At 34.2% G+C, this 15,894-nt stretch overlaps 1 protein-coding gene across 29 annotated transcripts in view; it reads left to right on the top strand.

Moving 5' to 3' along the window:
- GPHN (gephyrin) overlaps positions 1–15,894 on the top strand; it is a 399,765-nt gene that overhangs the window by 327,807 nt on the left and 56,064 nt on the right. For 11 of the 29 annotated variants that reach the window (XM_016131232.2, XM_016131231.2, XM_036238697.1 and 8 more), the window contains 4 exons: positions 3,824–3,879; positions 7,044–7,235; positions 8,764–8,822; positions 9,663–9,816. In XM_016131232.2, coding sequence (XP_015986718.1) covers positions 3,824–3,879; positions 7,044–7,235; positions 8,764–8,822; positions 9,663–9,816 — 461 coding nt within the window. The remainder of the gene's footprint in view (positions 1–3,823; positions 3,880–7,043; positions 7,236–8,763; positions 8,823–9,662; positions 9,817–15,894) is intronic. The other 18 variants (XM_016131243.2, XM_036238699.1, XM_016131241.2 and 15 more) reach the window with 5 other exon arrangements.

The raw sequence follows: 15,894 nt of genomic DNA on the forward strand, positions 1-15,894 counted from the left end.
CAGACCCATGGTGGAATCAGAATCTGTATTTTAACAAGATCTCCAGGTGATTTGTATGCACATTAAGGAAAATGATTATTTAAAAAAAAAAAAAAAAAACCATTCTTGGTTCCAAGAGCTTTGTATAATGTTGATTGACTGACCTTTTCTTAGCCAGCAATGTATAGGCATGTTTCCCAGGCAAGGTGGAAAACATAGTTTAAGTGAGCACATATTCTCTCTCTGGTCAATACAACTTCCCTAATAGCAAAGGATCTTGCTGCTTAGAATCACTTAAGAGGTCTTTAAGATTTAGGCCTCCCTGACACTCTCTACCAGGCTTGCCCCAGATGATCTCCAGTCACTCATCATTCAGCGACATTTATTTAGAGCATTTGCACAGAACATTGATATAAGCAATTTTGAGTATATATGCATTTGCATGTGTGGCAGGGAACAGGAGACAGGAGAAAGACTGAAGAGCCGAGGTTTTCCAAAAAAAAAAAAATGAAGGAAGTGATCCCTACTTCTACAGCGCTCATAATCTAACTGGAGAGAAAATATGCACATTTATGAAATTATTTAAGAAGATTCACAAAACAATACTAACATGTACAAGTCAGTTTACAAACTTCCCATCTAAGTATGTGGAAATGCCAAATTCATTTCTTCATACTTTTAACAAGTACTTTTTGAGCATCGATGATGAGCTAGGCGCTATGCTCGGCTGAAGAACATAATCTTAAGTTATATAGAATTAATAGCAGTCTTTCTAAACATTTTAAAGATTGTGAATGTTGACTCACATTTTGAAGAAAATAGTATACATGGACCAACAGAAAATGAAAGGCATTCCAAAAACAGCATTTTTGTGTTGAAAAATATTATATATTTGTTTATTCGTGCATGCATCTTTCTAAAAAGATTCTTAGGAGCCAGACTCATTTATTTGTTGAACATTTTGAATACTTCACATATTGAACGTTTATTGAATACCTATTATGCAGCAAGTGCTGGGGATCCCCTTGAGAGAAATAAGCAAGTAATTGCAAATACATTAGAAAGCCATACTAGAGTTATTTCAGGAATACACTGGAGAAACAAAAGAGGAAGTAGGCACCTAAAAGGAAGGGGAGTCAGATATGACTTTATCGAGAACGTGGCACTTGAACTGAGTCTTAGAAGCTGTCTTTAATCAAAAATAAAGATAAAGGACACTCCGAGTAGTAGAAGTAGCATGTTCTGGAATGGAAACATGAGTTATCTTGGCACTCAGGAAGTTACAGTACTAGAAGTTGAGAGTGGCTAAAGTGTAAGATATAAAGAGGACATGAACCAGAGGCCTTTCCACATACTGCTCTCTTCAGGTGAAGATCTTTAGATGGAACATTTCCACTTTATAGCTAGCTATCTATCTATATATTTATCTTTCTCTGTTTCAGCATTTCTGCTTCATCTCTCCTCCCTCTTCCCTCCTCCTCCCACCCACACACACACATACCTGTACCTTTTGCCTACTTAGCTTTACTCATCCTTCATATTCAAATCAGAAATCCTTTTATCAGGGAGTCTTTCCCTGACCCTCCAGTGTAATTCGGTTACTTTCATTGTAATGTCTCATAAAACCATGTTCCTTTCCTTTAGAGTGTTTTTTTAATTCATATTTATATATTTATTAATATGATTGATTAATATCTTTCTCCTTTATTAAATCAGTGGCTTTAAGAGTTTTGTTTTGTCCCCAGTATAGGAATACACACATTAAATGTATATACATTATAAACAAATAATATATACACATATATAATGTATACTATTTATAAATATACATATGCACACACATATAAATAATGTTTCATGAAACAGTATTTATCTTTACGATGTATGACAAAATATATTTTCTATTATCTTTCATTTTAAAAATTATTTACAAGATGACTTTATAGCCCACCTCCATTTGTGATCCAGAGTTTTAAAAACATTGCAGCAGAGTGACACTGCATTAGAATAGAAACATTGTCTGGTTTTATGACCTAATATGACCCTTGGGGCATGTAAAACTCAGTAGTAATTTGATGAGTGAGCGAAAGGAATGAAAAGCTTTAAAAGGTATTAATATTTTTAAAGTATGATTATCTTCATTTTAACAACAAGAAAACTGAAAGCTAGAGAAAAGTTTAGTAATATGCTGAAAGTACTGAGGCTAATAATAGGCAGAACCAGGATTCAGATTATGCTTTGTTTCACTCTTAAATCATGTTAATTTTCTCTCATGCAAAGAAGTAAAAAGAGGAAATGTCAAGGTTGCTAATGAGAGGTGGCAAGCTGGTAATAGCTCTAGCAGAAAATAATAATAAATTTTTTTATATTTGAGATGCAGTTAGTACAGACTCTGAAATCTAATTGACTTTTTATTTTCTACAGGAAGAAAATCATGATTTTCTTAAAGTAGTGCAAAAATAAGTGGGGGGATAGATGAAATAAGATTGGTAAAATGTTAATTGTTGAAGCAATAACTTCTATGTTTTTTTTGAAGTAGTTCACTTTAAAAGAGTTAAGGAGAAAGAAGAACCCATGAAAACAGTATAATAAGAATAGCGTTGCAGGAAAACTGTTCTCTTTTTATAGTGAACCCCAAAATACAATAAGATTCCCCGAAAAAAACACAAGAAAGCCAAGAGTTTATTAACTGAGATAATGTCTATGAAGCATAAGATACCACGTCTTATACACAGAAGTGACCTAATGCTAAGTTTTGTTTCTATATCAGGTTAACTGAAGCCATCTGTGCAAAAAGAGTGACTCAGTATAAACAGTATTGTTTATAAGCCTTTACTAAAACCACTAATAAGCATGATTTCAAATATTACTAAAATATTCATGTAGAAAGTGTTATATTTTCTATGTGTATGTCCCAAACCCTTTCTGTATGTGATATGGAAGTAATGGTCGTGATCATAAAATTTATTAGGTAGGCATTGTACTAAAATCTACATCACATATGAAGAAAATCCTTTTAAATACATTTATCTCCAGGAATACTTTTTCATCCAGTATTACTATACTGTATATAGAAAAAATATTGGATAAGAAGTTTTTTTCCATTTCAATTATGAATGGGTTTCTTTCAATTTAAAAATAGTCAATGAAAAATGTGATGCAGCACTGCCTATGCATTCTGATTCAGAAATAGCACTTTGACCCATTATAAAAATACACACACACAAACACACACACACATGTAAACACAAACACACACACACACTGTACCATTAATCAGAACTTATTCAAGATACTTAACCTTTTCTACCTGAGGTCTTCTTCATTCTGTAACCCTTTTTCTTCAAATGTCAAATGAAGAAAGAAAAACATGTTCTTCCTACTTTGCTGGGTTATTATGAAGATCAAACTGGGTGGTAAATAAGAAAAGCATACAAAATAGTTAAAATTTTTACAGAAAAATGGAGAAATATGAACATATGTAGCGATCCACAGATATCACACATATGTACCCTTGGATAAGGTAGTGTTTATTTAGGAGGATAGGCTAAAAGAACTTCCTATTTAAAAAGTACGTATGTGGAAATTATCAAGCAACGGGAAGACCATCTCAGATATCTCCAAGAAAGGGCAAATGTTAGGAATACTTCTACTGGTACTTGTGAGTTTGGGATACCCAAGATCGAACCAGTAGTAACAATAGTCTAGGAGATCAGAAAAGTATTCCACCTCCCCAAATCCTTATCTGATCATTTGAGTCAAATTTTAGAATTCCAACACTAGGTTTTTATTCCTTGCCGTAGGTCCATTCTGATGTTTGTTCTTGGTTCTGTTCATCTCACAGCTGCTGATGGCCCAGGAGATCGTTTCATCATTGGGGAATCTCAAGCTGGTGAACAGGTGAGATTCACAGGCCTGATTTCAGTTTCATGCATTTTCAAGATCTAATTCTAAGCTTTTACCATCATTATAAGGGAAATCTTAGAGCGGGATTAGACAAATTATCACAGATATTAAAGGATAGTTATTGTGAGAAAGAACCAATTACATCTTAAATGAAAGAATCTAATATATGGCATGGTGGTGTTGGTATGTCTCACAGACTTGCCCTACAAGCATTTTCCAGCCCTGTGTTTGGATGATTCTTTCTATATAAATGTCAATGTTCTGAATAGAACTTCAGTTTTCAAGTGGTCTTCTCAGACTTTTCCCCAACTGGTGTTACAGACAGGGAAATTTAGAAGAAGCAGATTGTTTTACCTCTCTAACTAATTACTTAGATTAATTTTTCTCATTAGGGAGCTAGCCAGAGAATATGTTATATGTTATAAATATATATATTTCTGTTAAGAAATGAAACACTAATGGACCATAATGGAAGTACAATAGAAGTCCTCTTATTTAATACTTTTGAGATCAGTAATTGACCATTTAATTGGAAATAAGTTAAAGCAGGAAATGACTTTATATTTTGTAAGTAAATGTAAATTTAACTAAAAGAAATGAACATTTATTTGTCATTTAATTTGATGGAGAAACAATGCTTTTCTTTTAATAAGTATCTGCTATTTGAATTTCTGCCTGGTCTTTCTTATATAAATCACACCCAAAGGACATTATATTTCCAGGTTTTGGTTTCTTTAAAATGGAGACAACTTTAAGGACATTTGCAAATAATCTAAGTATAGACTCTAGATTTTTATTATATTTTTACAGTTTTTTACTGTCGCTTCACCCACACTTTATTTGACAGTAGTTCTTCTTAGCAGCACTTTTTAATCAAGTTTTTCCAAAGGTTTAACTTAATTATATAATAAAAAGTAATTATTTTCACAGTCATATATTATTGGCTCATATAATATTTATTTAAATTACATAATTCCATAGCAACTATTAACACAAACAAGTTTGGGAACAGACTCAATTGAATCTTAGAGCAGTAGTTTATAGGTATACAAGAAAAGAGTCTAACAGCTTCAACTTGAAATATGCTGTGGGCATCATTATATTTAACAGGAAATAGTATATGTTTATCGAGTGAGTTGTGAAAGTTGGTTAAAAGAGCTCCTATCTTATTAAATAGAACCAGACGAAGATAAAGGCACTTTTCTCCTCTGCTACTACCAAGGACTCATAAGCATTATATTAAAATAAAGGAAGAGAGAGAGAAAGATGATGATGATAGATGGATGGATGGATGGATGGATGGATGGATGGATGGATGGATGGATAGATAGATAGATAGATAGATAGATAGATAGATAGATAGATAAATGTGGCAGTTTAGAGAAAAGCTATGTCCATGCCTCTTCTTTCTTGTCTTAGCATGTATTCCCATATGTACTAAAAATAGAGAGGGGTTGAGGAAGTATATAGGAGAAAGATGGTGCCAATCATGGTGACCTTAGCTCCCTCATCTCTACATCCAAGCATTGAGGTCTCTTTGTATGGGTCTCTTAAGCTAAGCCTGGTATTCTAGTGACTAGATCCTGTCTGTACCAAACATAAGCAGATTTTGGTACCCATGGCTTGTTTTCCTGACAAAAAGAGCTACTAGGCCTTGGTCCCTTATTATTAAATGACTTGAATTATAATCTCATAGTTTACTTGACTTCTTGGTGTATATTTTCATCAGCAATAGACATCTAAAGCATCCATTTTTATAACAAAGCCACAAAATATTAATTAGTCAAGAAGTACTTCTTGATCTTCAATTGAATCTATCTAACAGTTATCAAGCATACCTACTTTGTGTATCAGGCACTTTGCGAGGTTCTAGGGGTATAAATTAGATTAAGACATGATTACTAATTTTAAGGAGTTTATGTCTAGTGGAGGATACAGAGTATAAAAAACTAAATATAATATAATATATTAAGTGTTAAACTAATCCTGTCAGTCATATGCTATGGAGAAAAGAGGAGAGGTTTGAGCATCTCATCCCAGGAGGATTAGGGAGATGGCATTGGAGCTGGGCCTAAGAGAGTTTTACAAAAAGGACATTTCAGACAGAGAGTACAGTATAAGTCATAACCCAGGGGTGCTTTAAAAATTGAATGGAAAGCTTAAGGAACTGCAAATAGTTTATAGTAACTACAGCCTAGCATACATAAGGATTGCTGTAGATTGTTAAGGGCCTTATAAACTTCTTAAACTTTATTTACCACTTAAGACCTCCAACTGTACTAAAGAACTAGGAGCACAAGAAAAGTTGTGAAACTTAAAAGTTGCCGACTTCAGAGATCTCTCAAGAGCCAAATTGCTCTCACTGAAAGTCCATACACTTGAGCATTGGGGTTGCCATTGCATACACCAAAACAGTGATTTACAAATGGTTTCTTGGTGTACCAAACACTTGACCTTAAATAACTTAAATTCGGTCCTATTGATTAGCACTGGACACTTTCAAAAATAATATGTAATTATACAGTACTGTCATTAGACAAAGCTCAAAAAACCCAACTCAATACCCTCATTAAGAGAAAATCAAGATTTTAACTGTTTTTACTTGATATTAAGAATATAAGGTATATCAATGAAAATAAAAAAGAACTAGTAACTAGTCTTAACAGTCTAAAGGAAGGACTTTCCATATTGCTAGAATTTTTCAGTTTAATTAAATTTTTCAATTTAATTACAGTTTATGTCTATTCTAAGTGGATATATAAATGTCTTTATGTATCAAATAATGTCTTTTACATTGTTTAATATAAGTGAACTGGTAGTAATCTTTCATCTACCATTTAGAATTACTAGTCTTGGAGAAGAGCCAATTTTTATTTAATAACACGTCTTAAAAATTGGTTTAAGACACGGGGAAGAAAAAATTACAGGTACAACTGCAATAAAATATTTAAAGTATATTTACAGAATATGGTACATAGAACCCAACTAAATTGAGGCAGGGTAACATTAAATCAAGTTAAGGCCTCTTAATGTAAGTGTTCTTGTTTGTGGGTAGCTTTCAGTACATTGGCCCAAAATAAATAAGACTGTAAGACTTTCCTTTTATGATTTGTTTCTTAAAATGTTACATCTCTTACTTTTCCTTTGCATCAATAAAGAGAACCGATTCTTTCCTACATGTTTGTTTCCAGCCAACTCAGACAGTGATGCCTGGACAAGTCATGCGAGTTACAACAGGTGCTCCAATCCCCTGTGGTGCTGATGCAGTAGTACAAGTAGAAGATACTGAACTTATCAGGGAATCCGATGATGTACGTCATCACCAGGTCTTACTGCACATTCCTGCGACGGTATTTTAAGTCATGCCCATTTCCATTTTCTGCAATGTTTATTAGATTTACCCAGTTTTTTTTTTCCTTTTCTGTTATATTAGGATCTTACATTGTCATATATAGGTCTCCATTAAATAAGAAATTGCCTTAAGCTTAAAAATCTTTTGTTAAAGGAGACGTTTTTATTATCAATACTGCGATTATAGCAGAATTTGAAACATATTTGGTCCAAGAAATTTCACAGGCAAACAAGGAAAGAAACTACCTCAAGATAGAAGAGCAGAGGTATTAATTGTTGACATACCTTCTAGCTGAGAAATGTGTTTATCCAGTCTGACTTCTGATAAAATGTGAAGGAGAATTTAATAGAGAAGGCTTTAACAAAGAACACCTGGGCGAATTCTTGAATATTACTCTATGCCAAGCATTTGAATCAAATGACACTCAGTTCTGGTTTCTATAATATAGGAAAATCTGTGCCATCAAATCACAGCCTAGAAATATTAAATTGATGTCAGTTTCCCCTCTATTGCCCAAAATAAAGGACCCTGAGATCTTTTTGGATCTGAACAGGCCTTTATCTCACTGAAACGAGTGGCAATTATTGAAACCAGAGGTTCAACCACTAATAAAGAATAGTTTCAACTGAGGTTTTAAAGACTAGATATCTTACTTATTTGTGAATAAGGTTAAGATATCATATTTTAAAAGACGGAGTTTAAAATAAATAATATTCTCATAATCTGGTATATAGTAAAACTTGGCCATGTTGAGAGACAGCCACTTTTCTTGATCTGGGGATTTTTTTAATCATCTTCCCACATATAAGGCTTATAAAATTCAACTCTTGGCATACAGATCACATTCCTTGCTGTTAAAACTGTCCATCAGATTTATTGGTATCAAGGAAGCCAGCAGAGCATTGAAATCTGGAACACATGCATCCACAGACTCTGCCAGATGACAAGACACACTTCCAGTGTCACAGTATTATTCACAGCCCATAAATGTAAAATTGATGATCACTCTTAATTTACAGAAATTTACTACCAGGCAAACTGTAAGTCCTTCACTGAAATTTCTGCAGATATTTGGGAACCGTAGCATAGTAATGAACCTATGATTCATAGAAACAAAAAAGATAAGTTATTTCCTTGTGCATTAGCTGTTATCTATTAGGGTAGCTGTGTGTGTGTGTGTGTGTGTGTGTGTGTGTGTGTGTGTGTGTCCGTGTCTATGTGTGTCTGTGTGTTTGTGTGTATATGTGATATTTCATTGAGAATTCTGCTTACAAAGTAAGATTTAGTATTTTAATTAGAATATTTTTTAAAAGCATGAGAATATTTATTCCTTGGTATCAAATCTTATTTTTTAGTAATGTGTAAATCTCTCATGTTCGTGTTTAGCAAATGGTTTTCTGTTCCTCTATATTTGTATATATTCTGGGCCTATCTGATGATAAAAGCATCTCAGTAGCTAAATTCTATTGATCAGAAATTCTGTTAGATTGTTCCATTTGAAATTACATGACTTCTTATTATTATAGGGCACAGAGGAACTTGAAGTAAGAATTCTGGTGCAAGCTCGGCCAGGCCAAGATATCAGGTAAGTTCATAACATATAGAATGTGTAGCCAACTTTTGTTTCTATGTGGTCATGAACTCAGGAGAGCATGGCTATTGGAAATCCACAGATCAGTCAATTACCCATTAGCTTTCAGGGCGTTTAACAAGTTGAAAATGAACTTTCTTATTCTACATCCCATGTCTACCCTGCCTGCTTTTTCATGAATATGGTAAAGGCAAATGAAATGTCAAAAGCAACAATGAGACCATTGTCCTACCATAAGTAGTACATATACTTTAAATTATTTTTCTCATGATGGAATATATTTGTCCTGATTTCATTAAAACCAATTTGCTCAAATATCCTTGTAACGAAGCTACACTTCTCCCATCCCTGTGACAAGAGGCCAAGGTGAATAGACTTCAGCCACATCACTCGGCCAAACTAAGTGGTCCAAATGGAAATTATCTCTAGGACTGTAACCTCATTAACATTATTCTCTCACCACAAAGCTAACAACCTATATACTTTTTGTCATTAATGCCACATAATTTCTTGCTTAAAGAAAGTTTGCAATTAGTATTTTTGACAGTAATGTGGTACAAAGCAATTTGTAAAATAATTTCCAAATATAACATATTCTTGTTTAAAAATAATAAATATAAATCCTATTCCTGTCTTCTGTTGTGCGATTTAATATTTTTAATTTTAAAAGGATAGATTTTTTAGAATTCCTTAATTTTGTAATTCTGCTCCTGCCTCATCTCTTGACTTTTTTCTCCCATTGAGTGTCCTCCTTCTCTGACACTAAAGTTTCCCTCTGATTTGAGAAAATATTATTCTTACTTATATTGCTTATGGTTCTGCTTTGACTTTCAGACCCATCGGCCATGACATTAAAAGAGGGGAATGTGTTTTGGCCAAAGGAACTCACATGGGCCCCTCAGAGATTGGTCTTCTAGCAACTGTAGGTGTTACAGAGGTTGAAGTTAATAAGTTTCCAGTGGTTGCAGTCATGTCTACAGGGAATGAGGTAATAAAGGGGGTGAGGGAGATGGGGCTTTCAAGTAAAAGTATGTCTACCATCTGCGTTGTAAATAGAACATTGTGGTTTATAGATCTTACTACATTCCTAGGACAGGGAAATAACAAATTGGCCTCAGTATAATTGAAGTACAGAAGATGAGAAGGAAGAACTAGAAATTACATATTAATAAATGTTCACTTCCATTTATTAGAATGGAATATCACAAGCAATGGCCTTTCCACACACTCAGTACATATAAACAAAGAATGTTGACTGATAAATCTAGATATTCAACTATGCAAACTCAGTAGTTAGTCAATTAGGACTATGAATTATGCCTGCTCTGCTGCTGAGATGATAGGCCACCTCTGTGTGGAAAATAATTCAATAAATTGGGACGCCATGGCTAGTTCTTCTTGCTAAAATTCCATGTGGTCCTTAATCACTAGAAATGGTTTGATAATCAGTTTTTTTCCTTTGTCTCTTTAAAGATAGCATCTTAGTGGCATGCTATTCAGATTGTGTTAAATGTCATCTCAGTCCTGATTGAGAAAGGGAAGTCAGTCACTCTTTTTCTAAAAACTCTTAAAAAACTTCCTATTCCCTATTTTGCTTAGGTTATACAAAAATTCTATTGTAGGCTCTAAGGTCAAACTGGGAATATTGAAAAGTGAATCTGCTGGAAATTCAAAACCTAAGAGCAGAATCAGAAACTATTGAGATTTTTTAAAATTAATTCCTTTAGAACTAACTAAAAAAAGATTCACAGGATTTGTATTTTTTTTTAATCTCTGTGTTCTGAAAATAAGCCATTTGTTACCATTATTTTTAATTTCTTACAATCTTGGAAATTAACATTTTCAAGGGTCTCTGTATTACCCTTATAGTTCTTTTGGAAAGAACAAAAGAAAAGAGTAGAATATTTTGTTTTACTAATGGAGACATAAATCAACATTCTGGATTTACTTACTTGCAAGTTTATGCATACTAGTCATTCCCTAAACAAACATTCCTTTCAATTGATTTATATAGTGATGGTTATAAATATCTCTAGGACCAACTGACATGATGTTTAGCATCAAAAAGTAATTTCTTTTAAACTGATTGACTTAATTAACTATTCTTATTTGTGATTTATTTATATATTTTTGCATCAGAGTTCATGGGGTTTGAGGAAGCTAAACAGAAAGCTAAATAACTAGGTATTAGGCAACTTTGTTTAAGCTATATTTTTTGTATTCTTCCTAAAGCTTTTGTAGGACTGGGCTAATATTCTCAGTTATCCCCCAGAGAACACTGGTAGTATTTTTGTAAAGAGATCTTTTATACTCTTTATTAAAACTATTCACTAATGGTAGGGAAAGTGATGGGGTGAGAATAGGGATAGTACTTATGTGATGGAATCTAAGGGAGAATTTGTAGTCCTAGTTCCTTGCCTTGATAGATTTAATAATCCTTGGAGAAGTTTTGATGGATTCTGTGTGACTCCCTTCCCCTACTTTCTCTGGCTTGCTATATTTCCATAGTTTTCCAAGGAAATGATGCTTCTAAATTTCACAATCTCTGGTTTGATGTGGTTCAACATTTCTTCCCTACTGCCATCCAAAATTAGCTGTTAGTATGATTCTCTATGAGCATATAGTTCAGTTCAGCAAATGTCACCACAAGTAACAAGAGTTACTACATTCACGGAAGCCCAAAACTATGGCTTCCCACTTGGTATTAATAGTTTATTTACAGTTTCTTTCAGTTCATCATATCCAAGTCACCAATCAGAGATCATTTTTACCATAAGAAATGTTGCCCAATAACAGGCAGACATTTCATCTTTATCACATTTCCAGGGGAACAGAGCTAGAAAGTTAACTCAAGGTCAAATTTGTCATTAGAGATGTAGAAAGGGTTTTTCATTAATTCTTTACCCTCACATAAGAGGATGAATGCATTATCTCTAGAAAACTAGAAAACAATAATGAAACTGACTACAGGTCATTCTACTTATCATCACCATGCACTGGCAATTCCAAACAATGTCAATGATAAAATTTTCCTCTTCACTAGGACAGCCCACTCCCACTGCCCCTTCCCCCTTAGTATGCTACCATACTGATGCCAGGCACTGTTCTGACTACTGGGGATATAGCAGCAAGCAAGATAGATAAATCCCTGCTCTTACAGAAATTATATTCTAATGGGAGGGTAGTTAATAAACAAATAGTAGTAAATGATATGAAGAAAAATAAAGAACTGTCAGATGATAAATAGTAGAAGTATATACAAGATATTATCTGTTGAAACTTATTCCACATCAGCCCTTTTATATTATTCTTTAAATAATAAAGCTGGAAGCCTGAAAACTATTCCTCAGTCTGTCTTTCCAGCTGTGGTCCAGTTAGATTTTGCTATTGGGGTGCATCAACGTAAGATTAGAAGGTGGGAAGAAATTACCAGGATAAGCTCCTAATTCTCAGTCGCATCACTTTCCCCCAACAGCACTATAATGACTGTGATTTCCTGCAGTTACTGATCTTTGGTAACACACTTTTCCCCGTTTGTTTCTCCAACCCTCCCAACACGTTTGTAACCAATTCCCTGTGTTAAATCCTTCTTTCTCCCACCCTCCCTAGAGGAGTTTTGGTTTTCCTTTCCAGACCTGATTGATAGAATCTTCTATTTTATATAGGGTAATCAGGCCTCACTGATGAGGTGAACTTAGAGTGGAAATCAGAAGGCATTGAGGGCGTATATCATGTGAAGGGAATTGTGTTCCAAACAGCGGGAACAACGAACAGAAAAGCCCTGAGGTAGGGTGCATGCTTGTCATGTTTGAGGAACAGCAAGGAGGTCAATGTGGCTGAAGTATAGAGGGAAAGAAGCACAGTAAAAGGAGATGAGGTTGGAGGAGGTAATAGAAACAAGATCATTTTATTTCGAACAGCCCATTTTGAGGGAGAAAAACAACATGGAATATAACATGTCTTAAATTTTTTAATGTAAGGCTTACATATGATATGTCATATAAGAAGGAAAAGAGAAAAAGCAGGGAGACTAGTTAGAAGGATCTGCAATACTCCAATGAGAGATTCGGATTAGAGTGATAGCAATGAGGTGGTGAGAAGTAATCAGGTGATGAAGGTAAAGCCAGTAGAATTTGTTAGCGAATTCAAAGTAGAATATAAGAGAAAGTGAGAAGTCAAGATGAACTCCCAACTTTTTGGCCTGAGCAATTCTAAAGATATCATAGTTATTTACCCAAGTGAGCAGAAATCAGGAACTCTATTTTGGACATGTTAAATTTGAGATACTTATTAGAAATTCTAGTAGAAATATTGAGTAGGCAATTGAATGAATTAGTCTGGAGCTTAGAAAATTCAGAGCTAAAGATATACATTTGGAAGTTATCAGCATATACATAGTATTTAAAATCATGAGACTAGATAAAGTCAGGTAGGAAGTAAATATAAATAAAAAATAGGAGATGCAAGTTTTACACTTAGGAGAAATTGTATTTTCCTCCTCTTTACCAACCTTTATTATATTTCTTAGTTGTATTTTCTAATTTCGACTTTATGACATTATGTCTTTATTCATAAAATATATTCTTATACCCTTGAAACTTCCGATGGTGACCTACAAGTCTTTAGACTAGACATCAGTCAGCTAGCTGCCATCTTGAAGAAGTCATGATTATATGCTTGCTATCTAGTTATCCAAAATACTAGCAAAAATTATTCCTTCAATAGATTCTGCATACTTTTTTAGTCACCTTCAGACATATTTTGTAACTCATATTTGTTCATTCATGTTCTCTCTTTCTCTCCTTCTCTCTCTCACACACAAACACACACAGAATTGAGTGTATTTATCTTCACTATGCCTTTGCTTATTCAGTTCCTTTTTTTTTCTTTCTTTTTTTTACGTAATTGTCTTGGCCACTGTCAATAGCAGAGGCTATATATATTTAGATATATAAATTCTATCTAGAATCTTCATATAAAATTCTTTGCAGCCTCCCGTAAGCAGCTACTATTATAAAACTAGAATCTTAAAATCTTTGTCCTCACTAATAGAAAGAATAGAGAGTTGAGTGCCTACTACGCCCAGTAGAGCTACGTGCTTTATGATTAAAGCAACGCTATGAGGTTAGTATAATTATGCTTTATTTTATGTAAGAGAAAATTGACACTCAAAAACAAAGCAACTTGCCTAGCGTATATTTTGCACAAGCAATGTAGGCTGGTTTCATATCAAAGTCTTTTGGCTGTAATGACATTTTTCCACTACGGCACAATGCTTCCCCCTAGAGCTTTCTTAAATTTCATTTCTCCATCTTTTCAGTGGCAGTCTCTGAAATCTATCAGGTTAAATAGTCCATTACTTTCTTTTAGCTATATTATACTTCTTGTCCAGGTTAAAGACCATGGCTCACCACTTTAAAGTTGCCCTCACTAACATTTCAGATAGATTTACTCCTTTATTCCTCTCTTACTATGCTAACACCAAAATGGAATGACTCAATTCTCCACTTGCATTTTTGGTTCTAAGATGAAAACATTATTGAAAAAAAGTCATAGAACTTTGATTACCTGGCCCACTACAAATTTCTGCCATTTAATGTCAACCTGGCAATTAAAGTTGCTTGGCAATTCTGATGTCACCGTCTTATTGATTTCCTACACATTCCCTCAGTTCATTCATACATTTTACACCCTCTTTAAACCTCAGTAGCAGCCGTGCTTTCTCATTGAAGATGACATCAACTTTATGGGGGAAAAAAATGAAGCTTCAAAAATACTTTTCAACCTGAATTAGATTAACTTTTTTCTAAGAACGATTCCTATACTTCTACCTTTAACCCCACTCTTCCAAACCTTCTTCAAAACTTCGGTTTCTAAATTATTCCTGTGTCTTCTATGTCTGTTCTCTCTCTAGTGTCTCACCCCCTTCCACATCCAAATGTACAAAGAAAATCCAATACTTAAACACTCTGTTGCCTCCTTGAGCTACTGCACTGTTTGTTTCCTGCCATTCACAACTAGATTTGTTAAAATAGAGGTCTGTACCCACTGCCTTTTCTTCCTCACTATTCACTTTCTCTTAAAACTCCCAAATATGATTCGTGCCCCATTATTACAGGAACTGCTTTCCTGAGAACACTGATAACCTTCTGATCTCCAGCTCCCGCTCTGATCTTCATTCTCTCTAACCTGGCTATACCATTTAACATGAATGACATTCCTCACTCACCACCTGGAAACTACTTCCTCATGTGCTGTGACTCTGTTCTTTCTCGATGCCCTGACTGCTACTCCTTTTTTTCCTTCTTTTTTTCCTTATCTTTCTCCCATTCCCTAAATGGAGTAGTCCCCCCAAGATTCTGTTCTCTGCTGTGTCCCCCACTCTCTCTAAATTCTCCCTTAGAGTTTTTCTCTCATGTCAAATATATGTAGGTAATTTCTCATATCTATAGCCCTAATCCTGACCACTTTTGCTAGTTCAAGCCTTCATTTTCTACTTCTTTTGGATATTTCCACCCCATGTTCCATTGCCTAGTCTCATTCACCATCTTTCCCTTCCTGCTATCTTCCTGACTTGCCTCTTTTTATAAAGACATTGCTATTCCCTGAAATTGTTTTAGCCAAGATCATCCATGACATTCTAAAAATTTTTTTTCTTAATTGTAGTAAAATACACATAACAATATTTACTCTCTTAACCATTTAAGTGTACAGTTCAGTAGCATTAAGTACATTCACATTGTTATGTAACCAATCTCCAGAACTATTCTCATCTTATGAAACTGAAATTCTCTACTCATTATAAACAACTACCAATTTCCCCCTCCCCCATCTCCTGACAACCATCATTCTGTTTCCATGAATTTGATTAGGTACTTCATGTAAGGAGACTCATACAGAATTTGTCTTTTTGTGTCTGGCTCATTTCATTTAGCAAAAAGTCCTCAAGTTTCATCCATGTCATAGCATGTGTCAGAATTTTCTTCCTTTTTAAGAGTAATATTACTTCCTCTTTAAGGCTGAGTAATAATATCTACATTTTTTTATCTGTTCAGCCATCAGTGGA

This window comes from Rousettus aegyptiacus, unplaced genomic scaffold (assembly GCF_014176215.1).
Source record: "Rousettus aegyptiacus isolate mRouAeg1 unplaced genomic scaffold, mRouAeg1.p scaffold_m13_p_3, whole genome shotgun sequence".
NCBI lineage: Eukaryota > Metazoa > Chordata > Mammalia > Chiroptera > Pteropodidae > Rousettus > Rousettus aegyptiacus.